This window comes from Orycteropus afer, unplaced genomic scaffold, assembly GCF_000298275.1.
Source record: "Orycteropus afer afer isolate SDZICR_OR568_19922 unplaced genomic scaffold, OryAfe1.0 scaffold00033, whole genome shotgun sequence".
Lineage (NCBI taxonomy): Eukaryota > Metazoa > Chordata > Mammalia > Tubulidentata > Orycteropodidae > Orycteropus > Orycteropus afer.
In genome coordinates, this window is record NW_006921620.1 from 4,804,492 (window position 1) to 4,832,214 (window position 27,723).

General features: G+C 34.7%; 1 protein-coding gene across 1 annotated transcript in view; it reads left to right on the plus strand.

Moving 5' to 3' along the window:
• Positions 1–21,735, plus strand: part of FNBP1L (formin binding protein 1 like) — a 105,506-nt gene extending 83,771 nt beyond the window's left edge. Inside the window, exons 9-16 of the mRNA XM_007936061.2 lie at positions 806–1,009; positions 2,684–2,842; positions 7,834–7,848; positions 10,385–10,494; positions 14,086–14,218; positions 14,592–14,686; positions 19,963–20,111; positions 21,557–21,735. Of these exons, the coding sequence (XP_007934252.2) occupies positions 806–1,009; positions 2,684–2,842; positions 7,834–7,848; positions 10,385–10,494; positions 14,086–14,218; positions 14,592–14,686; positions 19,963–20,111; positions 21,557–21,735 (1,044 nt within the window). The remainder of the gene's footprint in view (positions 1–805; positions 1,010–2,683; positions 2,843–7,833; positions 7,849–10,384; positions 10,495–14,085; positions 14,219–14,591; positions 14,687–19,962; positions 20,112–21,556) is intronic.
• Positions 21,736–27,723: the final 5,988 nt, after the last annotated feature.

The following is a 27,723-nucleotide window of genomic DNA, read 5'->3' on the forward strand; positions in this document are numbered from 1 at the left end:
TTTTGACTCAATGACAGACAAAATGTACTGTTAACAGAAATAGAGGACAAAGGAGGAGAGATGGTTAGGGGTGGGGAAGGGTTTGTGGAAATAAATATTCTGTTTGAAAGGAATTTTCAAAATGTAAGTAAAATATTCAGATAGAGATATGTTTGCCCAAAACAATATGATAGTATTTATTTGAGTGTTAAGTTTTAGATGAACAGTATTAAACTTTATAATATTTTCAAACTTTATTTGCTTTCAACATTGTGAGACCTTTCCCTACTGCTCTATTAGCATTCTGTAGTATATCTTTGCTATAGCTTATTTGTCTACCGTGTTGGATGAAGGAAAGCTTGTCTACTTGTCTGTTACTCTCTTTTATGATTAGATACCCTTCCCTCTGTTCCAAAGAAGGGCCTTCCTTTAAGACAAAAAGCCTTTTTTCCTTCGAACCTTCTCAGAATTTCTGCTTAAGAATACTCTCTTCCTATATGCTTGTTAGTTAGGCCTTTGGTTGGTCAATGAATCCTCAGATGAATTTCAATGGGCTATACATATACTGAGTGAAAACATTTTATGAATATTACAGATTAATAAAGTGGTAATTTGTTTCTAAGGTAGTGTATCTTTCTCTTGGGAATTAAAATTATTAGAGTTTATTACAAATCCACAGAAGAGCTCATTCACTTTAAACCTTTAATGATTATTACAGAATTATTTCTTTAAATTTTTATTAGTTTTCTTGCACTGGTAAAGTTTGGAAAGATAATGTAGTGTTATGAGTGAATAATTTTACAAACTTAAGGTTTTTCATGTATAGGACTCTCAAATGGTGGTAGATTCCTTCAAGTCTGGATTTGAGCCTCCAGGAGACTTTCCATTTGAAGATTATAGTCAGCATATTTATAGAACCATTTCTGATGGGACCATCAGTGCATCCAAACAGGAAAGTGGGAAGATGGATGCCAAAACCACAGTAGGAAAGGCCAAGGGCAAGTTGTGGCTCTTTGGAAAGAAACCAAAGGTAAAAATCATAAAATTATATATGCCAATCAGTTTTTCTTTTCTTTTTAGTGTGCCAGTTAAACCAATTTAGGTATTGAATGGATAATAATTTACAATTAATGGAGGATAAATATTTTCCATTGGAATGATTCCATTGACTTCTCACTTATTAGGAAACATAGCTTTATACTTAAGAATAAAAAATATTTCTGGATGTTACATTTGGCCATCACTCTAATGAGTTAGGGAGCTATGGTAGCACAGTGCCGATGGCATCTGACTGCTAACCAGAAGGGTGGTGGTTCAAACCCACCAGCCACTCTGCGGAAGCAAGACTGGACAATCTTCCGTAAAGATTTAGTGCCTCAGAAACCCAATGGGGGGGGTCCCTATGAGTTGGAATTGACTCAACAGCAGTGGGAGTACTTTTTTTGTTGTTTGTTTATAATGAGTTAGAATATTAAATCACTTGTTAATAGCTACTTAAATTATATTGCTTTTAAAATTTCATTTATGCGTACTTTCAACCAGACTTTCTAAGGAAATTTTATGATCCAACTAAAAGACCACAAAAATTGTATCTCAGAAAGAGCGAACAATAATAAATTACTTGCAGCATGATAAATGTCAAATTATTCCTTCTAGATCGTACTAATAAAATTATTTTTATCATCCAAATAAATTTTTAATGAAAAGAGTTTAAAGTTCTTGGTTAATTGAAATTTAAAAAATCTCTGAGAATTTCATTCTTGTTAGAATTCATCTGTTGACAAGCTGTTTATTTTATTTTTAATTTTTTGGATAGGTTGTTTATTTTAGATAAATCTAACAGTAGGCAAGCAAATGGAATAGTTGAGTTCTTTATCTTTCTTGTCAATTTAGTGATTGTAATAGTAAGAAGAATAAATAAATACTTCAATCTGCCCTGTATTTATTGAAGTATACTTGATTATTTTAATTCATTTTCATGAACTGGATTGGGTATAGATAAAATTTAACTCAAATTATTATATACCTCTAATTCTCTTTAAAGGCACAATTGGAATTAACTCAGTCTTTATTAATATTTTAAATAACATTGCCGGTTGAGAAGTGCAGAGGTGAGACATTTTTCAGTTGGATCAGAGTAGCTAGCTAGGAGGATATAGAAATACAAGAGATACTGAAACAAAAAAGGAGGTGAGATAAAGATGAAATAGAATCAGTCTGAGAGGAAAGCCACAAATATAATGAAAAGTTTTTGGCTGTATGTGACAATTAGTTATAGTTTTATTATTTTGTATATGACATTACCTATTTAGATAACTTTAGCTGTAGCTGCTGCCCTTACGTCTAACAAGTACATGCTAAGTATAAATAACTAGGAATCCAGGATGGTACTAGTATTTTAGAAATTAGAAGAAAATTTTTTATCTAGGTCATTCATTGCTCTCTAACATTATAATTTTTGTGTTCTATATTTCTAATCTCAGTTTGGAAGAAATGATCGATCAAGTGAAATGGTACATTTTAAAAAATAAATTTGACTTGTTAAAATAACAGTTTTTGGCAAAATTTATGTTAACTTATAACATATTAATAGAAAACTTTGAGATATATTTTGTAAAAAGTATGTTGCCAAAACTAGAATTTTCATTTAGGAAAAACCTATGCACATTTGGCTTATTGATTCCTTTCTTTATTTCCATATTAGCCACAGTCCCCACCCTTAACCCCTACTAGTTTATTCACATCCAGTACTCCTAATGGGTCCCAGTTTCTCACATTCTCCATTGAGCCCGTGCATTATTGTATGAATGAAATAAAAACAGGGAAGCCCAGAATTCCTTCTTTCAGAAGCCTCAAAAGAGGGGTAAGTTTAATAATGGGTTAAAATGCATGATGGCCTATTGTGTGTGTAGTGTGGCTTTTAATACTCTCCACCCTCATTATAAGGCTCTCTCCTCTAAATACATAGTTAAAAAACACCAGAGAATTAAGTATAGCTACCCTCAAGTTAAAAACAACTCCTCTTTATAACATTTGAAAAATTCAACCATAAATGAATGGTATTATAAAGAGGGTGCTGGGTACAATCATATTTTAGCTATTTTTTATTTTTGTTTATGTGAAATCATATGTCCACCATTGTCTTGTAATGTATTTACATTTTTAAGACTTTCAGTAATTTGTCACTGGATTTATTATTGTAATAATTTGTCCTAAGGCTGACTTGAACCAATTTATAAAATACTATTTTGACAACAACATTAAGCTTGATTTTAATTGCCCTACTTTTAGAAGCATAAAACATGTTTTCCAACAGTTAATACAAAAAATTAAAGATAGACTTACTGAATATCAAGATTATCTTTGGATCAATTTAAAATGATAGAAGGTAATAGAAGGTATTTTGTGAATTGTAAAACCTATAAAAATACTAGATACTATTGAGTAATGTTTACATGAAATTAATTTTCTTGATTAAAAAAAAGTGTATTTTTTTACTAGAATTTTTCTTTTGTTTTTAAAAATTGGCCAGCCTGTAGTATTTACTTATTCTTAAGTTTAGTCTGCAGATGAAAATTTTCAGAATAGTAAAAGGCAATATTAAACTGTTTCTCAGAAACAACTATTATACTACTGATAAATAAATTAGTGTTGTTCCATTATGTTAGTGAAACTAATTTCTCTTGTTTATGTTTGATTTTAAGAATGTGTTTTAATTATTCACAGCTTGTAATTTAGATATATTTTTAACATTTGTTTGGGCATTTGCTTGGATGTATGAAAAACCAAGGTGTGATAGCTTACAGATAAGAAATCAGAATCTATCAATGGTAGCCCCGGAGAGAGAAGCTTAAGTATAATTATTAACAAAAACCTGCATCATAGTTAGATTCTCTCTCTTTCCTTCCCTCCTGCCCTTCTCTTCCTCCTTTCTTTGCTTCCTTCCTTCATTTCTCATTTACTTTTTGTACCTCTTTCTGTCTTCAAATTGCTTCAGTTGGGTTTCTCTTTTGGCCACTTATAGACAGGATACATTAATTTAGGGTAAGATATGTCCATGACAATGACAAACTTAACTGATGTCAGTAATGCAGAAGTGTCCATGTTCTTTTCTGGACTTCCTTTTATCTTCTCTTGCCACTAACTTCTCCATGTCTGTTTTAACTAATTCTGTATGTGGATGATAATTATAGATAATCGATAGCATTTGCAAAAGAGTCTGAGTAGGTCTGTATTATACCTACAAGCACTAATAAAATATATTTTCATTTAATATGTATGTATGTTTAGGGAGCTCTGGTAGCGTAGTGCCTAAGGCACTTGACTGCTAACCAGAAGGTTGGCGGTTCAAACCCACCTGCCACTCCTCGAAAGGATGGTTGGGCAATCTACTTCTGTAGAGATTACACCTCAGAAACCCAAGGAGGGGTCGCTTTGAGTTGGAGACAACTCAGCGGCATATAACAGCAACATATATGTTTAATATATGTGTAAATATATATATTTAATATATACTAATAAAAAAGCCTATAATACAAAAGGCACTAATAAAAGTACCTTAACACTTGTTTGAAAGACTTTAAGAACTCTCATTTAGGATTTCTGTTGCTTGAATTATAAGGGTAGAAATAATTCCTATGTTGCTTCTGTATATCAGCTTAGATGGCACTAAATATTGTGGTATTACATAATTTATGAGAAATTACTACTTAGTGGCCATATTTTTGTAATTGTTAATGCATTCTACATATTGAATCTGTCAGGCCTAGTTGTAGTACTGTATGTATCATAGGGATATGAAGTAAATGTAATCCTATGAGGAAAAAAGTTTAGGCAGGTAGAATAGTGAGCCCTGGAGAAAGAAGCTTAAATTAAATGTATGACATCTTTATTCTTATTGAGTAAGTCTCTGGGTAGAATTTTACAGCTTCCAAGTTTAAAACTGTTTGCTTAGTTGTTTGTTTTCATTTTAAATATTAATACATTATTTTTAGGGGGGCCTATGTGTAAAAGACCAGAGTCTTCCCAGTTTAATTAGTTTCTTTGACAAAGAAGAAAGAAGTGTGGAAGACAGAAAATATGACAGACAGACAAATGAACTAGGGGAGTGAGCAGGGAGGAGAGTTTATTACAACCTTGGAGCTGAGAAATTTTTTTTTTTTTTTTTGGTACTTGGTAGTTTACTAGATATTATTTCAAAATTAACCAATACACTTGTTTTCCTTTCACTTAAAAATCCTCTCAGTATAGACAATTAAAAAAATTATTTTTACTTTAATAAGCCAATTTGTTTTAAATGGATTTAAATGTATTTTTCAGCTCATTAAGCATACAAAGCTTTGAGGCTAAGTTGTACTATTCAATTCAGAAAATCTTGTTTTGAGCTATTTTTGTTGGATGTTGTTTTTCCTAGATATTTGATTTTTTTTTCTTTTCTAAAATACTAGATTTTTTTTTATATTGTTTTGTTTTTTAAAAAAGGAAAACCAGTTATATAGTTCCCACTGCCAGTGAGGATGTGAGAAATGTTATATAAGATTAACATTTTTTAGTTTGCCGGTATTACTAGTAGAACTTTTCCTTCTGTAACATCAAGTTCTAACTTTTAATGTCTATTTGGGGGCAAACCTAAACTTAGCTACTTAGTATACAAACTAATAACTTTTATTCTCTATCCATTTCATTTGTGCTTCACTGAGTACTCCCTTTTTCCAGTGACAGATTTATCTAGCACTGCATCCATGTTTTATGCATAGGTTATTCATAAGCATATAGACTCCCAGAGTTGTTGTTCTAAGCTTTTCTTTCCAGAATACAGTTCTCAGGATTTTGGCCTGTCTTTAAGTAAAATAATAATAATTTTAATTGCTTACCTGATAGTATTTTTAGTGCCACTGTTTATTTATTAACGTAAAATTAATGTGAAAATTTCTAGATCTAAGCTCTGGTAGTGTAGTACCTAGGGCACTTGACTGCTAACCAGAAGGCTGATGGTTCAAACTCAACTAGCCACTCTTCGGAAGGAAGATGGAGCAATCTATTTCCATAGTGATACTGCCTTGGAAACCCAAGGCGGGGTTGCTATGAGTCGGGTCCGACTCGACGGCACATAACAGCAATAACAACAATCATGTGATATTGTGTATGAGAGTAAGATGTTTTTGTATTGAACATGTATTTAAAAAAAAAAAAAAAAAAAGGCAGAAAAAGTAATATTTTTACAAAGAACCTGTTTTTTTATATACCCAAATCTAAGATTAATGAGTATAAATTTATTTTCTAATTAATAGTAAAGCTAGAGTAGCTGAAAGCTGGAACATTTGGTATTTTAGCTATAGTTATCTTAATGTTTCATTAATTTTAATATAAAAATAAAAAATATAATTTGCATCACTTAGAAATTTCACTGATGAAAATTATCATATAAGATACACCAAATTAAAATATATTATTTGTTTTGTTTCTTGTTCATACATAATTTTGTTTGATAACATTTAATGAAGATGACGAATATCTGTCTTTAATTTTAAACCTTTTTATTGCCTCACCAGGTATTTTGTCATAGCTAAGCAAGTTGTGGTTTTTGTTTCCTGAAACTACTGACAGTCTAAAGAATGTTGAGCTTAATTTGGAAAGATAATGGTTAACAAATGTCATCTTTTCTTATCATCATAACCATTAATACATACTGCCAATTTATCATAGATAAGGGGTAGATATTTTTGTCAGATATTTTTAATGTAAAATTCTACCTGACATTCCTCAACCTTTTCTAAAACATCGTGATTTAGAAGACAGGGAAAAATAAAAAATTTCAGAGGCTTCTAACCAAAGTGATCAATGTGAGGATTAACTTTGTGAAGCTCCACTGTCTATTCTGGGCAGCAGAGTGTATGTGTATGTATGTCTATGTGTGTGTATTTGTGTGCCTGTGTGTTTTAAAATGGAAAGCTGTAGATGCAATGCCAATTTGAGAATCCTACTAACCTACAGAACACAGAAGTGGGTTAGTTACACATGGTATATATATTGTATGAGAGCACACTGGTTGGTCTTTTTAGAATATGTGTCATTTCATATTTTCAATAAGAAATCTGAATCAGTTTTCTAAAAATTAAAATTTTACTTTTAGTGTTGCTTTTTGAGCACATAGATTTAAGAATAAAAACTGCAAAATAGCACTATTTTTTAAAGCAAAATTCAACCCATATCATTGTATCTTTTAGGAAATCTGTATAGGGAACTTGAATTTGGGTAACTCATTTATTTATTATTTTGATGATACATATTTTAAATGTGTCAGTATATTTAAAAAAAAATAGAAATAAAAGCCCAAATACCTAAAAGTACTAAAGTATAAATGTTTCCTTCACCTAACCATGACACATTTAAATTCAGAGCTATAGTTTGAACTATAGAAATTCAAATAATGCTTTCTTTACTTAATGCATTTCTCAGTATTTCATGTAGCATTTTTCTTAAAATGAGAATTATTAGATCTTTTATATTTAGCTCTTTAAATATTAGTATTTTGAGAATGAAAAGTTATATAAATCTATTTCTGTAAATATTCTCATGAAAGAAAAACTGTATTACTGATAGAATGATTATCATTTACTTTTGAATTAAATTTAGAAAATATCTGCCCATTATCATCAGTGTATGCTTTTTTTGCAAAGTCATTTACTTTCCCAAAATGTGCTTAAAATTGTTTTTCTGGCATAATTATTTGGATTGTGCAATGTACATGATTTATTTTAATATTGTGAAAAAGTATAGGTTATTGCATCTTATGTATTATGATTTCATGTGAATAATTTACCATTTCTTTCTGTTTTCCATTGAACTATTCAGTGGTCGGTGAAGATGGTAAGCCTTATGTGCTGATCTATATACTATGCCAACAGTAAATAATCTCAAAACATTGTTTTCTTTCATTTAAAACAAGCTATAAAGAACATCTACACATTTTCACTTTGTATGTGTTTTTTCTTTTTATAATTCATATTCCAGTGCCTCTTGGTGTCATAGATTTGAAAATAATGTGATAAACTATAGCAGCCCATTGAATTCTTACATGTTATTGGGTAGAGTCCTTGCCATTTTAGAGAAGAGAATAAAGTTACATGGTGTAGGACAAAAGTTTTATGCAGAAGGGGAATTTTAACAAAAATGATTTTTTTCCCCCATGAAGAGCATTTAAATTTGATTTTTAGTTTATCACAAGAATCATTAGATTTTCCAAAAGTAAAATTTTCCTGCCAATTGCATTATGGAGTCAGTGCTGTATTTTATTTATTTATTTATTTATTTACTTACTTATTTATTTTGCAGTGTTGAAAGAGAATAGAAGCACAAATAATCTAAAATTGTGTGTGTGTATGTGTGTGTGTATTTGGAATGTTCCTTTGTACATTTATTTCAACCAAATTAATGGAACTACAGTATGAAGACCTGACCCAGAAGTTATTGCTGCATGTGTAGTTTCTCTCTTTCAGACTGTTGAAGTTGGGCCTTTATGAATTCACTTGTAGTAGGAGAGGTTGTTATATGCCTGAGAGGACTTTTTTATATCCAAGGGAAATAGAATGAGTTTACTACTCATGTTCCATGTAAGATTAGGTTATAATGTCAAAGTAGGATATTAGAAGTGCAAGCACTAAGATATCTCGCTTTTAATAAATTTGAGAAGTTTGATTAGGGGTATATGCAAATCTGGACCGTTGACTTGTAGATAAAGATGACTTGGTGACCTTATTATAATAGTACCAAAAATAAATTGAGATAAAACTCTTAATTAAATAACTTTTAAAAAATTTAGAAATATTTTTAAAAATACAAATGAGAAAGTTTTATCTTTGGCACATGAAAATACAAATGAGAAAGTTTTATCTTTGGCACATGTTATAATTGTTTTCAAAATCTGTATCCTGAAGTAGATTTAATTTGGCAGTTTATATTGAGAACTCACCAATAATTTAAAGGTACCTTGTGTAGGAAATTTTGCTTCCCATTTACTTAGGTTAGATATGGGTGATTGACAGATTCTTATTCTTGGTGGAGTGTAAAATTGGAAAATAAAAATAAGCCCCTTAGACAAAATGCCCTACTTTTTTAGTCAGGCTTATTGAATGCCCATAATGTGTACACCACTAGGGATTCTGTTATTAATTAAACGTTACATTTAATTATGGCTTATCCTAAAAGTGAATTTTTTTTCTCTTTCTTTTTTAAAAGTAAGTGAAGCATTCTTACAGATGATGAAGTAAAGCTATTTGCTGTCTGTTACAGCATTAGTGGTATTTACTTTTGATCCAAAGAAAAGGAAGCCTGTGTACATTTGTTTTGGGGTTTATTTCAAAAGCACTTTAAAAACTGTAGTTGTGTGTTCTTAAAATCCCATTTGGAAAACAAAAATGAAGAATGATAGATGTCATCAATTTTTGGAGCATATAAAAAGTAAATATGAGTTTATATTAAATGTAATCAGTAGTTGACTAATACTGATTCTGTTGAGTAATCTCTAACAGCATAGCTAAGGTAACTGATTAAAATAACATTAAGAGACAAAAGACATAATTTAAGTCAGAATTTTATATCTAAATGCTGACATTTTTTTCCCATAAATTAATACAATTTCTTGAATATCAAAGCATTAAAACATTTCAAACATCCTTCCTAAAGAAGGATTATATCTTTCAGGAACAACTGAGGTGTGTTCTTTGGTTACACAAAAATATAATTGAAAATAGACTCCATGTTGGAATATAATTTCTACTTATGTTTCACTCAGTGGAAGTTCTGAATAATGGTTTTAAAAAGTCTAATCTTTCAAAGACTGTATGTAGTAGTAAAGTATATTTTATTAGATTTCCTTTATGAGGTAAGTTGCTTACTTAACTGAATTATTTAAACTCTTCTTATTTTCAGTTTGAACATTTATAATATTCTGAATATCACAGCAATGGGTTTGATTTGGAAATGTGATATGTCATACATAAAACAGTAATTTGTATAGATGAGAAATGTTACATGTTTCCATGTTGTTGTTGCTGTAAGAAAGTTCATATGTGTTCATTTTAACTGCCAAGACTTGAAAATGATGTGATGCTGGTCATTAGCAAGTCTGTATCTAGTGATATTTTTGCCTCTTCTGTTTCATTGTTTTATATAATGACTGAAATTTGAGCTTTTTTGTCATATACAGTTATTTATTAGTTGACATACACACACATCTATCTATCTGTCTATACATCTATCTATCGATCTGTCTATATTTAACCAACAGGTTGTTTGGGACTAATTTGATTTAAATTGGTATATATTCTTCTTATATAATAGGTATATTTTAAAAAATTAAATTTCTTGAAAATGTCTTTTATAATGATACAGACGCTTTTTTCAGGGTCCAGCACTAGAAGATTTCAGTCATCTGCCACCAGAACAGAGACGTAAAAAACTACAACAGCGCATTGATGAACTTGCCAGAGAACTACAAAAAGAATCAGACCAAAAGTATTTTCCTCTCTACCATTACTATTTCTTTCAGAATCTGCTTTTAATGATATGCTTAAATGTGATGTATGCAAGGTTTAAAAATCATACATTATAATTGGAGTATCTTTTGAGGGCATAATATACTCTTACACTTTGAAATATTTTAGGTTGTCATGTCACAGTTAAAAGTGACGTGTTAGAGAGTTTTCGTTGCAGATTTTTATTAGGTGCTGGACTAATAGCGACTCCTCCTGGGGTTTCCAAGGCGGTATCTCTACGAAAGTAGATGGCCCAATCTTACTTCTGAGGAGTGGCTGGTGGGTTTGAACTGCTGACCTTCTGGTTAGCAGTCAAATGCATTAGGCACTATGCTACCAAAGTTCCCTTTAAATAGTATATTTATGCTTTCTATAAATTTGCAAAATAACTTGATGATTCATTATCAGGAATGGCTAAATCTGTTACACTTGGTGAATTTTCATTTTGCTTTGATATATTAATTGAGTTTAATAGCAACTTGAGGGTATAAATACTTTGTTTGTAGCAAAACATGTTGACAAACAGTGCTTGATTACTCTTTGCTTCACATTCGTTTACTTGTAGCTTTAATTTTTTTTTCGTATTTAGCAAAAGGCTTTTTTTAGGTCTATTTTTTATTTAAGGTAGAAGAACTATTTATAATTTTTAAAAATTGATATATAGAAGAGCCATTAAAAGGATTTTTACCATGGAATGGCAGCTTGCTGTCTACTTTTATACTGAAGATAAAATTGAAGCTTAAACTCTAGTATGAGTGATTGCAGTTTGATACTGAAAATTGTGCATCAGGTGTAATCATGAATATTGTACTATTAGTGCAAACAGTTTTTAAAGTAAAAAAATATTTCTTACTAGAGCAACATGTAGTCTCTGGAAAATTATAACATTTAATCTGATATTTGGTATTTACTGTATGTAGTAGACTTTGCCAGCACTATAAACCTGAAAAACCAAACCTATTGCTGTCAGGTCAGTTCTGACTCATAGAAACCCTATAGGATTTGACCAAGGCTGTAAATCATTACAGAAACAGACTGCCACATTTTTCTCCCACAGAGTGGCTGGTGGATTTGAACCCCTGACTTTTTGGTTAGCAGATGACTGCTTTAACCACTGCACAAAGGGCTCCTTGGCAGGAACTGTCAAATTAAAAAAAAAAAGCACAAATTCATTGCTATCAAGTCAATTCCAACTCATAGCAACCCCATTGAGTTTCCAAGGCTGTAAATCTTTACAGAAGCAGACTGCCTCATTTTCTTCTGTGGCGTAATTGGTGTGTTCAAACCACTGACCTTTTGGTTAGAAGCCACATGCTTCTATAACTACATCACCAGAGCGTCTTGGACTACAGAAGATATAAAAATGAATAAAACATAGTCTTTGACCCTAAGAGGTTCACATTCTAGTTTGAGGAAGAGAAGACTCACAAATGACTGATTTTTTACACAAACTGAATTGTGATAGCTGCTAATAGATATATGTAAATAAAATGTGAGGAGTCCCTTGGTGGCCCAGATGTTTCAGCACTTGGCTACTAACTGAAAGGCTGGTGGTTTGAGTTCACCCAGAGAGTTCTTAGAAGAAAAACCTGGTGATCTGCCTGTGAAAAATCATAGCCATTGACAACCCTATGGAGCTCAGTTCTACTTCAGCACAGATGGGGGTGTCTTGAGTTGGAATCAGCTTGACAGCAACTAGTTTTTTCTGTTTTTTGAGGGGAACATAAAGGAAAAAATAATGAATTTCTGCTGATTAAGAAAGACTTCACTGGGGAGGGGGTCAGGGAAGAGGGGCGGTATTTATATAGAACAGTAAAAGTGTTGAATGCTTTTTGGTGGAGTTCAGCACATTTGGGGAGTTGCCAAAAGTTACTGAGACTAGGAGATACTATCATCTCTGTATTCTAAGAAAAGGTAATTGAAAGCTGTGTGAAGAGTAGAGTGAAGGGGAATACGACTGGAGGCAGATCAGTTAAAGGACTTTGTAATAATCCAGGTAAAAGAGGATGAGAACCTAAATTAAGGCATGGTAATAGAAAGAAGGATTAAAGAGAATAATTTCAAAGGCATAGTGGGTCAGACTTGTTACCTGATTGATGTTTGAGAAGAGGAAAATGGAAGAGTAACAACAATAACAAAAAAAGTTTGTGGCTCAACAAAGTAAGTAGATAAAGAGTTCGTTGAAGCAGTGAGAAAAAAGTCTGTGGTAAAGATAATTGTTTTAAAAATCCATTTGGAAATGTCCAGTTGAGTTTTAGAAATGTGAATCTAGAGCTTTATGAGAGAAAGAGGACTAGAAAATACACATTTGGAAGTTGTGATAGGTGATAACAATAAGAGATTATCCTCAAAGAGGAGAATAGGATGAGATGAAAAGAAACCGTTGTCATTTTATGTACCAAAGCCCCTGCCTTCACATTGATTCTGATTCATAGTGACCCTATATGACAGAGAGCTGCCCTGTAGGGTTCCCAAGGCTATAAATCTTTACTGAAGCAGACTACCTCATCTTTCTCCCACAGAGTGACTGGTGGGTGTGAACTGCTAACTTTCTGGTTGGCAGCTGAGAGCTTTAACCACTATGACACTAGGGCTCTTTGTCATTTTATGTAACACTCATTTAAAGGCTGAACAAAAGTGGAGGAAGAGGGCTAGTGAGAGAGATTTTGAGAAAACAGAGACATGAAAAGAAGAAATAAGAAAATGTTAACCCTGGAGTCTGAAAAAAGAGTGTTAGAGGAGTGTTAGTCAATATCGTCAGGTATTAGCAAAAGTTAAGGAGAGCTGATTATGGAATAACATATTGTAATGTGACTGGAGAAGAGGAGATGGGTTAAGAGGAACTGCTGGTGACTGAATTTAGAGGACAAAGGGCAAGTTAAAGATGACATTTCCGTTTCTAGTGAAAAATGAGTAGGAAGATGATGATGCTGTGACCTCAGATAAGACACGGGGTAGAATAGTATGACTGGCTGGAAATAGAATGTTTGATTTGGAACACGATGAGCATGAGAATATTCAGGAATACTTTTCCAGTCTTTGATTAAACCTATATGTATATTAGATAGCTATATGTGTGTGTGTTGTTATGTGCCATCGAGTCGGACCCGACTCACAGCGACCCCTTCTTGGGTTTCCAAGGTGGTATCATTACGGAAGTAGATTGTCCAACCTTCCTTCCAAGGAGTGGCTGGTGGGTTTGAACCGCCAGCCTTCTGGTTAGCAGTCAAGTGCCTTAGACACTACGCTCCCAGAGCTCTTATGTGTGTGTGTAGATAGACAGATAGATAGAGATATATCCTCAGTTAAGAAGCAAGAAATGAGAAATGACATTGTTTTTTGGGGGGAGGTGATTTCAAAATTTTTGTAGATTATTTTCATAAATTACTAAGTATCTATGGTCCATTTTATGCAGATTGTCTTTAATCAGGCAATGTTTGACTGAACTTCAAGAGTTTTGACTGTATTTAAGGTTACGCTGCATATGAGTCCCCAAAATCAAATGAAACTTTTTCCGTCTGGAAGCATATGAAGTGGATATTTAATTCTTTGATTTCTTTCTCTTCTTCAGAGATGCACTCAATAAAATGAAAGATGTGTATGAGAAAAATCCACAAATGGGGGATCCTGGGAGTTTGCAGCCCAAATTAGCAGAGACCATGAATAACATTGACCGCCTGCGAATGGAAATCCACAAGAATGAGGTAGATTTGTTATGCAGCAGTTATCGAAGATAAACTGGTTTTCATAAACTTCATTGTGGTAGATTGTTTTTTGCTATGTTGTTGTTATTTGCCGTGGAGTCGGCCCCGACTCATAGCGACCCCTCCTTGGGTTTATTTGTTAATTATAGGACTGTAATTTAAAAGTAAGGTGTCATTATGTCATTATGGTATAATTTTTAGAATTACTTGTTCATTGAAGTAGTTGTTTTAAATTTATGCCTTTATATAAAACTAAGCATTTATACTGTTTTTATCAGCTATAATGTTGATCACTGACCAAATTAAAAGCATATTTTAAATGTATTATTTTTAAAAAATATTTGTTGAGCTCAGTATTTTTTTTTCCTCTAAGGCTTGGCTCTCTGAAGTTGAAGGCAAAACAAGTGGGAGAGGAGACAGAAGACACAGCAGTGACATAAATCATCTTGTAACACAAGGACGAGAAAGGTCATTTGTGTGTGTGTGTGTGTGTGTGTGTTTTGGGTGAAAATTTACAGAGCAAATTCACTTTCCATACAGCAGTTCACTTACACTTTGTCTCATGACATTGACTACAATTTACCCCAATGCAACAGCTCCCCTCCCACTTCCTCCCAATAGTTACCTCTTCCCTCTGTCCATCCCTCCATGCATCTTGCCCCCTGAGCTGTCTCCCTGTGCATAAGCAGCCCTTCTTTCTCCCATGATTGTTTTCTCCAAGGAGTGTATCTACCTCAGGTTAATGTTCAACTCATATGGAAAGGTCATTTTTTTATAAATTACTTGTATTTCTTCTCTTCCCTAAAACTTTTCCCACCTATTTGTCCTAAACTGCATGCAGTTCTTTTTTCTTCTGCCTTAATAAGTTTGGTTTATAATAATCTCAATCTTTTGAATCTAAGTAAAGATTAGTTTCCTTAACAATAGCTGCAGGTAAAGTATAAAATGTATTGCTGTTTAATATGTCATGCGTCTAAAAACGGAGTAGGAAGATTAAAATATTCCCAGAACTACAGTCTGGAGGTATAGTCTGCTCCTCAGGCATGAGAAGATTTTCTTAAGGTTTAGGTGGAGTTGAGTAGCTTATGCTGAAGAAAAATTTCACTGTCAAGTTACTCAGAGTTCTGTGAAGGAAAACAATGTATGTTATTAATTTGGACCAGAGCTTCCAAAAGTTTCTGTGTTTTCATACAAATTATGATATTTCTCCATTTGGTATATCTTTTTTCATAATAAAATTTAAAAAATTAGGATTCAGCTTAGAGAACATTTTGAGAAACTAAGGTTCAAATCTTGGTTTACTACTTAAAGTGTAACTTTAACAAATTCTTTTTTTCTTTTTCAGAGAGCCACAGTATTTTTTAATTTCAAGGGAAAAATGACCCTGAAAAGCCATATTGACATCTTAACATAAAAATTTTCATATTCCCAAAGTTATTAGCAAAACATAGTTGCATATTGTAATGTAATTTAAAACACTCTTTTAGCTTAAAGACACTTTTGTTAGTAAAAGAATAGTTAAACAACAATAATAATAATTTAAGTGATCCAACAGAATGTGGAAATTCTCAAGCAATATCATTAATATCCACCACTTGTCCGTCAGTTTGTCGTACTGTGGTGGCTTATGTGTTCTTGTGAGGCTAGAGGCTATGCCGCTGGTATTTCTGGTACCAGCAGGGTCACCCATGGTAGACAGGTTTCAGCAGAGCTTCCAGACTAAGACTGGCAAGAAGGACAGAGCCATCCACTTCTGAAAGAATTGGCCACTGAGAACCTTATGAATAGCACTGAAACACTGTCTGATTTATTACTGGAAAACTTTATGAGGAATCTTGAACATTGTCTGATACAGTGCCAGATGATGAGCCCCTCGGGTTGGAATGCATTCAAAATATGACTGAGGAAGAGCTTCCTCGAACTCAAAATAGAGTCAACCTTAATGATGTGGATGGAGTAAAGCTTTTAGGACCTTCATTTATTGATGGGGCATGACTCAAAATGGGAATAAAAGGTGGAAAACATTCATTAATAATCAGAACGTGGAATTTATGAAGTATGAATCTAGGAAAATTGGAAGTTGTCAAAAATGAAATAGAATGCATAAAGATTGATACCCGAGATGATAGTAAGCTTAAATGGACTGGTATTGTCCATTTTGAATCAGACAGTCATATGGTCTACTATGACAGGAATGACAAATTGAAGAGGAATGGTGTCACAGCCATTATCAAAAAGAACATTTCAAGATCTGTCCTGAAGTACAGTGCTGTCAGTGATAGGGTAATACCTATACACACACAAGGAAGACCAGTTAATATGACTATTATGCGAATTTACGTACCAGCCACCAAAGCTAAAGATGAAGAAATTGAAGATTTTTACGAACTTTTGCAGTCTGAAATTGACTAAACATGTAATCAAGATGTATTGCTTATTGCTGGTAATTGGAATGCAAAAGTTGCAAACAAAGAATCAGCATTGGTAATTGGAAAATGTGCCCTTGGCTATAGAAATGATGTTTGAGATCACATGATAGAATTTTGCAAGACCAATGACTTACTGATCACAAATACCTTTTTTTCAATGACATAAACCTTTTATCAATGACATAAATGGTGACAGGTGTTTTGTTAGCAAGGGCCTCAGGGTGTGTGGGACCTGAACCACCAGAGTATGGGAAAAGGTTAATTCCTTAACTGCTTTCACTAATAACGCTGTGGCAGTGACCACTCTAAAGCAATGCAATTATAAGGGATTTCTGTCCACTTCCTCTCCCTCTTAACAAACCAGGTCAAGCTGCACAATGGTATTATAGTTTAGGCTGCTGTTTTGAGGCCAGATCTCCTGGTTGGTCCCTAACTGGTACATGGGCCATGCAGTATTGCACCTTCTGGAGGCTATTGTAAAGCCTTCCAGTTGCACAGCAAGCATCCCAGGGGTGAATTTGTGGGAATAGGCACTTCCTGTCCTATGTTGGTCTGAGAGACAGAAAAGAGAATAAAAGGAGGGTTTTGAAAGGAGGGTTTATACCAAAAGCCAAGTGTCCCCAGCTTCGGCTGTTGGGAGGCCATGGATGGTGGAAACCAATCAACATGACCAACTGTCCCTTCCTTTCTGTCTGATATCCCACGACAACACAATACTGGTACCATCTCCTCCAGCACCTACTGTTGGTGTTCCACCACCACTTCTTCCATACTAGGATGCAAGCCTCTACTTCTGGCATCTACCAAGATATTATCACGGAATTGCTGGCACCTGGCCTCCATCACTAGCGTTTTCCGGCTGCTGAAAAATTTTACACAGAGGAGAAGATAGGGCATTATCACTACATTCAAGTCCTACAATCCAGCAAATCTGAAAACAGTCTTCTAGATGATGCAGTAAACTGGCTAGTCTCCAAGGGGACTTCTTTCCATACTCTTTTCCTCTGAGCCTGTTGATACCTGTGTACAGAAAATACCTAATGCAGCTGATGCCAGACACTCACACTACCACAGTAAAAAAGCCTGCTTTAGAACATCAGCCTTTTTTTAAAAAGCAGCTGATGTCAGGCACATGTGCTCCACCAAACACACAAATGTACACATTCTGCACCTTTAAGACGACTGTTTCTGTTTCTCTCACTTGCTTTCACCTGGGCTTACTTGTTGTCTTCAGTCCTGGGTTTCGGCACCAAAATGTTATCCAGGCAAAGAAGCCTTCCAAATATGTGCCTATTCCAGAGAAAGGTGATCCCACAGAATGTGGAAATTATTGAACAATATCATACACAAGTAAAATCTTGCTGAAGAGAATTCAAAAACCATTGCAGCAGTATATTGACAGGGAACTTCCAGAAATGCAAGGTGGATTCAGAAGAGGAGATGGGGCGAGGGATATTATTGCTGATACAAGATGGATCTTGGCTGAAAGCAAAGAATATTAGAAAGATGTTTACTTGTGTTTCATTGACTATGCAGAAGCATTTGTCTATGTGGATCATAACAAATTATGGATAACATTGAGAAGAATAGGAATTCCAAAGCACTTACTCTGGAGGAACGCATTCATGACCAGAAGGCTGTCATTTGAACAGAACAAGGGGATACTGCATGGTTTAAAATCAGGAAAGGAGTGTGTCAGGGTTGTATCCTTTCACCATACGTATTCAATCTGTATGTTGAGCAAGTATTCCATAATCTGCAGTATGGATTGTTCCTCAACATAATGAAAATGAAAATCCTCACAAGTGGACCAATAAGCAGCATCTTGATAAATGAAAAAGAGACCTCGTTCTAGTTTTGGTTCAAGATTTAAAGGGAAGTAGTCTTGGGGAGTCCTCCAGTCTCAAATGGTGCAGTAAATTGGGTCTTTTGTTTTAGGAATGTGATGTTCTATTCTACATTTTTCTTCTATTCTATCAGGATCCATCTTTTGTGGCAAATCAAGTTCACTTTTGATGTTCTCTGATTCTTACTTCCCTAAAATGTAAAATGGAAATTAAAATGCCCATCATACAGGGTTTTCAGTAATCAAATTATGTGCAGAAAGCAAGTAGTAGTATAGCACCTAGTAGTAACATGTGCTTGGCAAATGTTAGCTCCTCCCTCTCCTTTTCTTTTCTTCCTGATACTACTTTTTGTAATAGTGTATATCTTCACTCTATCAAAAGGTACTCACAGTATACTGGTTTCTATTATTAGCTAAAACTTAGAGTGAAAGAATCTAACCTTTCTGGCATGTGTTGTGTCAGCATATGGCTTTCTGGCTTGCTGAGAGTGCTGTTAAAGCCTAATTTTGCAGGTTTTTTTCAAATATTAAAAGGGAATTTAATAATTTGACTTTTTTTTTAAGCAACATTATTAACATCATTTCCCTTTGACTTAAAAAATATTTAATACAAATAGGATGGCTTTAGATTACCTATGTTTTTGAATTACTAATTTCCCTATTAACATGATTTAACTGGAAATTTACTTCCTACATTCGTTAGGATTCATGGTTTTTAGTAATGAATACTCATGCTAGCTTCAACTGAAAAGGGGTTTTATTGGCTAATTTCAGGGAGAGCTTGCTCTAGGACTCAAGACTCAGTTTCTCTTGATCTCACAGCTCTGCCTTCAACTGTGTTGGCTTCATTACAAGGTTTCATATGGTGATCTTCCAAAGCTCTAGACTTCCATTCCTCTAGGTTCAAGTACAGGGGAAAAGAAGTGAGCTTCTCTTCCTACAACCCCAAGCAGAAGTCTCTGTGCATCTTTGTATCTGGTTGGGTTACAAGCCTACTTGTGAGCTCTTCACTTCAGCCATACCAGTGCTATGCTCTGATGGCACCTCTGGTGCCAGGTTAGGACCAATTCCATCTGAAGCCTCTGAACTGAACATAGTTCTGGATGTTTCCCTTAAGGAATTTCTGGGACCTTTTACCAAAAGAATGGGAGATGAATTCTGAATAATGAGAGACAAATGTCTACTACATTTTTTCATTTTATCCCTAGACCCAGCAATAGTGAGACATATTTACTGAGTATATGTTATGTGCCTAGAACATAATTTTTTATTTCAGGAATTTCAGCAAAGAAGCATTTTATATTAGAAGCAATTTATATAATCAATGTTTAAGAAAATAAGAACTTAATCTGGAACCATGTCATTGATATTTGATTCCTTCACTTGATCCTAAGGAGGTCAATTTGTAGATAATATAAAGAGTTTCCATATGGGTGATACTTGATCAGAGATAATTTTATGTTTTATAGTCCTGAGGGAAGTTACACTGATGATGCAAACCAGGAAGTCCGTGGGCCACCCCAGCAGCATGGTCACCATAATGAGTTTGATGATGAGTTTGAAGATGATGATCCTTTGCCAGCTATTGGACACTGCAAAGCTATCTACCCTTTCGATGGTACGATTTTCTTAATATATTGTGCTCAATAAAATTGGTTTCTTAAAGTCTAAACGTATCAAATCAATCCCTTTAGTGTTCTTGGCTAAATAATACATTGTCAGAAAATTTAAATCCCAGTTAATTACTATGAATATTTTTATCTCAATTCTATTATATTTGTAGAGAATTTTCCTTTTCTTCTATACATGGAATTAAAAGAAAGTTACCCATGTTATCATTGTCCTAATACAGATTATTATTTAATTATCAACTTTGGTTGATACAGAATTCTCAGAAATCTTACTAATGGCTGCATATACTCAATGAAGATGAAGCAGCTTGAACACACAGCCCAGTTCAGTAAGTGGAAGGCTGGTATCTGTCACCTCATGCTGTTCCTTGAGCTTACTGACATTGAGACAAGGACAAGATAGATGGCACTGCTGAATGCCACCCCTTATCCTGACTGTAAGCCTCCTTGCAGGTGAGGAAGGGGAAGAATGTTGTAACTTCTAGCTTTGCCATCCCTTCCTCTGTGACAGTGGGAGAACAAATCCTGTGAGAGAAGTAAGGCATTGTGGTTCTTTGCTGCAGAGTTTTTGTTATCCTTCTTGCTTTTGGACTATGAAAAGTCATTTTCTTTAACTCACGGAGGAGCAGAGAAGCACCTGCACAAATACATTTTTGTAAAACTGTATGTAATTTAAGGTCCTTCTCCACTAATCCATTGTATTGGATTTTCATTGAATAAAGTCTTTAATTACTCCTTATTCTGAAAAAATATATTGAGGAATAAGATCTTGCTTTAATGTAATTTAGTGAGTGGGGAAAGAAGTTAGCATATGTTGAATGAAGATTTAGTTATGAAAATTATTACTGCTAAGCAGATTGGGAGTGGTTGAGGATGGGGAAAAAGGAAGCCCTGAGACTGCTGAAGTTTTGAGGGAGGTTTGTCTGTAGCTGTGACCATTCCACTTCTGCCATCACCAGAGTTGAACTTGTGTTTTTCTTTCCGCTCTCTCCTTAAACCTTATTTTTTTGCTGCTTTCTTCCCACCTTCTCACTGTTTTGTTACTATTCCCCTGATCCATGCCTTATGGTATTTTAGATAGCACTCAAATTTGGGAAAAGATTTTGGAATAGTGAATTAGGAAGGAAAATACCTTGTCAAATTAAGTAATGTCACTGTGGCTCAGTTGTTTCATCTGTTACATGAGGGTGATACTAATGCCTGCCTCAGTGGGTTGTTGTGCTGCTCAGATGAGATACTGTGTATGTAAAGTGTTGAGTAGATGACAGAGCATCCTAGAGATGTTGTTACTAATGAGAATCACTGGACTCAGGATTCCAGGTAGATTTAAATTTGGTAGTATTTCATGTTATTTTGTGTTACATTTGTAACTTTTATTCATAATTATCACTGTGTTTGAATTATGCTTGAATTATGTAAACTCTCCTTTAAGGACACAATGAAGGTACTCTGGCAATGAAAGAAGGTGAAGTGCTATACATTATTGAGGAGGACAAAGGCGACGGATGGACAAGAGCTCGGAGACAGAATGGTGAAGAAGGCTACGTCCCCACGTCATACATAGATGTAACTCTAGAGAAAAACAGTAAAGGTGCAGTAACTTATATCTAAACTGAGCAGCTCTGTGCTGTGCATAACATAAGAAAGATAACATAAAATGAAAGCATACTCAACAGGTTGGAAAAAGGAAAGTTTAAAGGGCATCCAAGACTTATTGTGTTCACTATGTGAGCTGAGTGTAGGCTTGATCTTAGAAATGTGATTACTTCCACAAGAAAATGTTCTCGTGACATTTTACCGTTTGAGTGATGTTGGTGTGGAGCTTAGTAGTTGATACCTTTTGCTTTATGTCCTGCTTAAATCTGTGTGAAGGATTTGTGTTTTCCTGGCTTCTCAATCATCGAATTTGGTCTGTTGGACAGGAATACTTAGATAGAAAGCTTTCCCTCCCTTTGCTTCAGAAAACACATTGAGTGTAGTGAATTCAAACAAGTAAAACTGCTCTGAAAGAGTGGTTTGTTCTAGGAGTTTGAGTTTGTAGCTATAGTTTCCAGGAAGAAAATGAATAATTGATTAATTAAGTAAAATAATTTGTTAATAATTTTCATTTTCCTTTCTATTTTTAACTTTGGTTTTCTAAAGGAAGGAAACAAGTATGTGTAGCACATCATCTATTTAAGTAGTAGATTAATCAAGAGACCTGCAAAATAAATCAGCGTGGTCTAATACTTTTCAATAATACACAAACTTCCTTCTAAATTAATTTTATGTTTGTATTTTACATCTTGAAAGTGTCTTTTGGGAAATATCACTTTAGTGATTTTATAGCATTTAGCAGTTATGTAGGAAAATAGATTCTAAATGAACTAAGAGGCGCTCATGAGTGGAGGGGAGGAGAAACCACACTGCCTTGGAGTTGAGTGGAAAGGAAGGACTGTCACATATTTATTTTTGAAAGAAAAACGACTTTGACTGAGATGGGGGAAGCTATCTATATGACCATTTAGGACATTTCCTCATTTTAGCTGAATCATGTCTTATTAGGATAAATTATTTTTTTTTCCAATTAATTTCAACAAGCATATGTTGTAAATGGCTGTATAGTCAATTCCACTATTTTCCCACAGGGATTGTGCAGTGCTGTTGGTGTGATCACATCCTAAGTTAGTTGTGTGGGGAAATAAAGTGAGGAAACGATTAAGAGACTGGTCCTTGATTTTGCTCATGTTCCAATTTTTTTTGATGTTCAGTAGCTGACTATAAAATGATTGTAGAGACATTTGGGACAGACACTTTTAACTGAACACCCTTTTTGGTCTTACCAAAGGTCTTCAGTAATTGTTCTTTTCTTTTTCCTCCTGGACTGCAGGTTCCTGAAGAGGGTTTCTGAGGAAATGGGCAAGATGTTGAAGGAGGTTACATGCAGCTGCTTTTGGGGGGAGGGTTTTAGAATTTTCAGGCTCAAAGAGAGAGTGAGAGAAGCAAGTTGCATGAGTGCATGGAGACATGATTATTTTTTACTAACTTCATTAGCATTTCCATACTTTTTTAAAAAATCATTATAATACCAATCCTAAAATTCCTCACAATTTTTTACAAAAAAGAAAAAAAGGAAGGGGGGTGCCAACAGTGGCTGACTTTTTTTTCCCATGTGTTTTACTGATGTCCAAATTCGAAAGAATGCAGAGCTGTCATTAATTCTGACTTACATTTGGCTGTCCCAACAGGACTGTCTCCATCCCAGCTCTGTTTTGATTGGCTTTTACACCCATTGTCTGTTAGAATCCTTGCCATTTGTCATTGTCTGCCTGCGCCACCCTCGTGCTCGCTTAACATCCTGTTGCATGTTAGAGTGATCGGGTTAGATTTTCCAGGCATGTCTTTATAATCCCTTGTTCTTGTCAGTGCCTTTGTTTTGTTTTACATTTATAGTGCAAATCAGTTTGTCAAAGCATCTTCAGCACTAATGTTTCCATCTAGTATTTGTGTATGCTGCTATAACTTCCCCACTGCAAAACATTCCAGTTTTGGCATTATGAAGAAGTAGTCTATGAACCTGAAGTATTTATGGTAAGAAAAAGAAAACATCTCTGCTCTAGTCTACAGCCCAGTTGAAAGAACTCTTTGAAACATGATACGTCTTCAGCACCTCAGTCTGGGAAGAATCTATAGTCAGCACTGAAATCCTGGCATTAAGACACAGAAGATACTCACCACCTCAAGACAAAGGACTGTTTTCAAGTCAGCTGCTTCCATTCAGATGCTGCCTTAAACTAGAGTGCCTAAATCTGTTGATTGCCAACACTTCCACTACAGTATCCCACAAAGGGCTTTACATGTCAGCTCTGGGCGACCTCCTTTAACTCTGCAGCTCTGCTGCAGCTGCCGATGTAGCCTAGGTAGGTGGCTTTGAGACCTCTACCGTGGACGATGGTGCGTCTTCAAATTTATGCATCAAACTCAAGACATGTCCGAGTCCATTTTACTTTACTCAGTGTTTTTAAGAGAAATTTTATGGACCCTCCCCATTGTCTTTTAATTTGGGGTTACAAAATCCTCATTTGATTATTAACAATGATAGTCTGTTTCCAAGTGATGCTTTTGTTTGAATCAGATAAAATTTAGTGAAACTTTGTAATGATCTATATGTGCACTTTTAATTGTAAAATGGAAATTTCTGTATGTTTATACTTGTAAATACAATTGTTAGTGCCCCTGTTGCTCATGTTGTCCTGCTTCACATTTGTGATTCTGTTACTGACTTGTATCCTAACTAGTTTCTTAGTGATGTTGTAATAGAGAGATAGGGGGAGGGGGGAGGTATTTGTACCACTAAAGCTTCATTAATTTGGTTCTTTACTGTTTTGAGGGGAGAAAGAGAACGTGAAATGGTCTGTGTATTACTGGGTTTTAAGCAATATTTTAGGAGCTGTGTGACTGCTTTAATAATTTTTTCCCCAGTGTTACTTGAGTTGTACTACCAGTTATACTAAAGCTGAATGACAGTTGTGTGAAAGTTAATGCCTTCATAAGATCAAGTATGCCACTGTCACACAGCTGACCTAAGAGTGTATTACTTTCGAGGCTAGTAAACTATAAAGTTTAGATTTTGAATCTCGTTACAGGGTTATTTATATAATGTGACATTATTCAGTACTGACAGACTACGTGAAGTAGTTTTAAAATCTAGTGCTATTTTTATTTTAAAAGTTAGCAATGAGGAGGAAATGTGATCTGGCTGTGTTTGTCTTCTGTACAAAGCCTGAAGTGCTTGTATTTTTTGGCTAACAGCCACAGAGGGCAAAGTTTAAGGCTTTCTGGTAAGGACTAACTGTTCTTTTCAAGCTACTGTTTGTTTTTGTAAAAGCAGGATTTGCTTCCGTAGGAGGCAAGTTCCTTCACGTGGAATTGTGCAACCTGTATATGAGTTATTACACTAGGAGCAACATTTGTACTTGCACAGTTTAAATCATCCTTCAGTTATTCTTAAATTTTGAACTTGTGACTTGTCCAAGAGAAATCTTTAATTTTTCAGTAATTTTTACTCTCTTTGTGCACATGTTGATTTCTTAATGGTAAATGCGTTGTTTAAGATAGTGTTCTTGGTTGAAAATATTTTCATGGAATAAAACAATCTTTTCAATGGTCAGTTAAAGTGTATAGCATGTTATCTGTTGTTGCGCTGTGAGCTAAAGCGATGTAATGATTTTGTCTGTGAATATGCTAAATTTCCAATAATACAAAGTAAGTGACAAGGTCTAGAAGTGGAAGCATCTGTGTTAGGCAAAACACTTTAGGAAATTTTATTCTAGTTTTAGTTTCTCTCAAGCTTTATTCAGGGAAAACAAAAAAGTTAATAGTTTCCTTAGAGTGAATACAAATTACATGAAATGATTCAGACTTATAGCTTTGTTCTACAGTAGCTGTAGTTTACGGACTTCCCTTTTACATCATCTTACCCTCTTCATCCTCGTGAGCTGTCCCTCTACCACATACCCTAATCCAGCCATCACACGCTGGCCAGCATTTCCTGTGCTTCTGCCTGAGTTCCTGATTAGCTGGGAGGCAACACCCGTGTCTTCCTGGCATTTCTAAGCATAAAAAGAGAATGTTTTCCATAATTAGTGTCACATCTGTCATTTTAGGAAGTCTAATTTCAGAAGATTCTACTTTTTAAAAGGGCAAATATGAAACTATGACTAGAAACTTTTGAAACCCAAAAAGGGCATGAAAATCAGGCTAATCCCAAACAATGAAAGACTGCGGTTATTGAGATCTGTGCCAGGCTTGGAAGTAAGGAGCACAGAACAATGGAAGTAGCAGGAAAAGAATATCTAATGCTGCAGCCGCAGATGAACAGTGGATTCCTTAAATAAACACAAGCTCAAACAATGAAAAGTGCTTTCTACTGTCTGGTCTAAGATCAAGGAAGTCAAATGCCTACTTGCTAGGGAAAGATAACATCCTTACAATTGTATTAACAAAAGAGAAAAGGATCCCCAGACTTAGTTGATAGATTTATTTGTGAAGGTGTTAGTTTAGGTTAAAAAAAAATGCTAAAGAAACACCCAAACATATTTCAGTGAGCTCACAGACCTGGGATCAAATTTATTCCTAAGTATAAAACCACTTGCGGTAATCTAAGAAAACAAATATATTAAAAAACAAAACCCAAGCCAGTTCCCATACAGTCGAGGCTGACTCCTGGCAAGCCCGTGTGCTCTGGAGTAGGATTAATCCATCCATTGGGTTTTCAATGGCTGTTGTTGACCTTGCAGAAGTAGGTGACCAGGCCTTTCTTCTGAGAAGACTCTTAAGTGGACTCGAACCTCCAACCTTTCATTTAGTACTGAATGCTTACTGTTTGTGCCAGCCAGGGACTCCTACAAAATATAAGAGGTGCCAGAGATTGGGGGATGGCCAAACACAGTTTGAAGAGTAAATTTCTGGGAAGCTGTAAATATGCTGGATAGATAACTTTGTCAGAATTTAGGGTAAGTGTAATGGTAGAACCTCTGGTTTCTAAGAATTGTTGTTGTTTGTTGTTAGGTGCCATCAAATCAGTTCTGACTCATAGTGATCCAGTGTACAACAGAACAAAACACTGCCCATTCTGGTGCCATCTTCACAGTTGTTACTTTGCTCGAATCCATTGTTGTAGCCACTGTGTCAGCCCATCTTGTTGAGGGTCTTTTTTTTTCACTGCCTACTTTACCAAGCATGGTGTATCTCTTCAGGTACTGGTCCTTCCTGACAACATGACCCAGGTATGAGAGGCGAAGTGTCACCACCCTTGCTTCTAAGCAGCATTCTGGCTATGCTTTACCTAAGTCCAATTTGTTTGTTCTTCTGGCAGTCCATGGTATATTTATGTTCTTTACCAACACCATAATTCTAATGCATCAGTAATCCTTTGGTCTTCCTTATTCATTGTCCAGCTTTTGCATGCATATGAGGTGATTGAAAATACCATGGCTTGGATCAGGCACACCTTAGTCTTCAAAGTGACATTTTTGCTCTTTGACACTTTAAAGAGGTCTTTTGCAGCAGATTTGCCCAATGTAATACATCATTTGATTTCTTGACTGCTGCTGCCATAGATACTGGTTGTGGATCCATGTAAAATGAAATCCTTGACAACTTCATGACACATTAGCCTCATTTCTTTTTTTATATACAAATTGGGAACTCTTTAGAGTTACTCTTTAGTTAATGTCTTGACTTCAGCACAATTTTAGTATGTGACAAAATTTCCTGTTTTTTTTGAGAAAAATGGTGACAGCATTTTTGTGGAGAAAGGGCCTTGCAACAAGCTGATTTGGTAGACCTAGAATGTCAGTCCAGAACTGAATTTCTTGTGGATAATTCCAGGGCTCTGACCTCAGCCTTTCTTTATTAAATAGTGGTTTAACTTAAGTGAAAAACCAGAGGGCATGCTAATTAGTTGTAGTTGATAATACAAAATTTTCTCAGTGCTGTGGACATTAGGCCAAAAAAGATGAAATCCAAAAAAAGATAGATTACCTTTTTTGTTGTCATTATTACCTTTAGGATAAAAAGTACATGTTGACTGGGACCAGAAAGAATATCAGAAACATG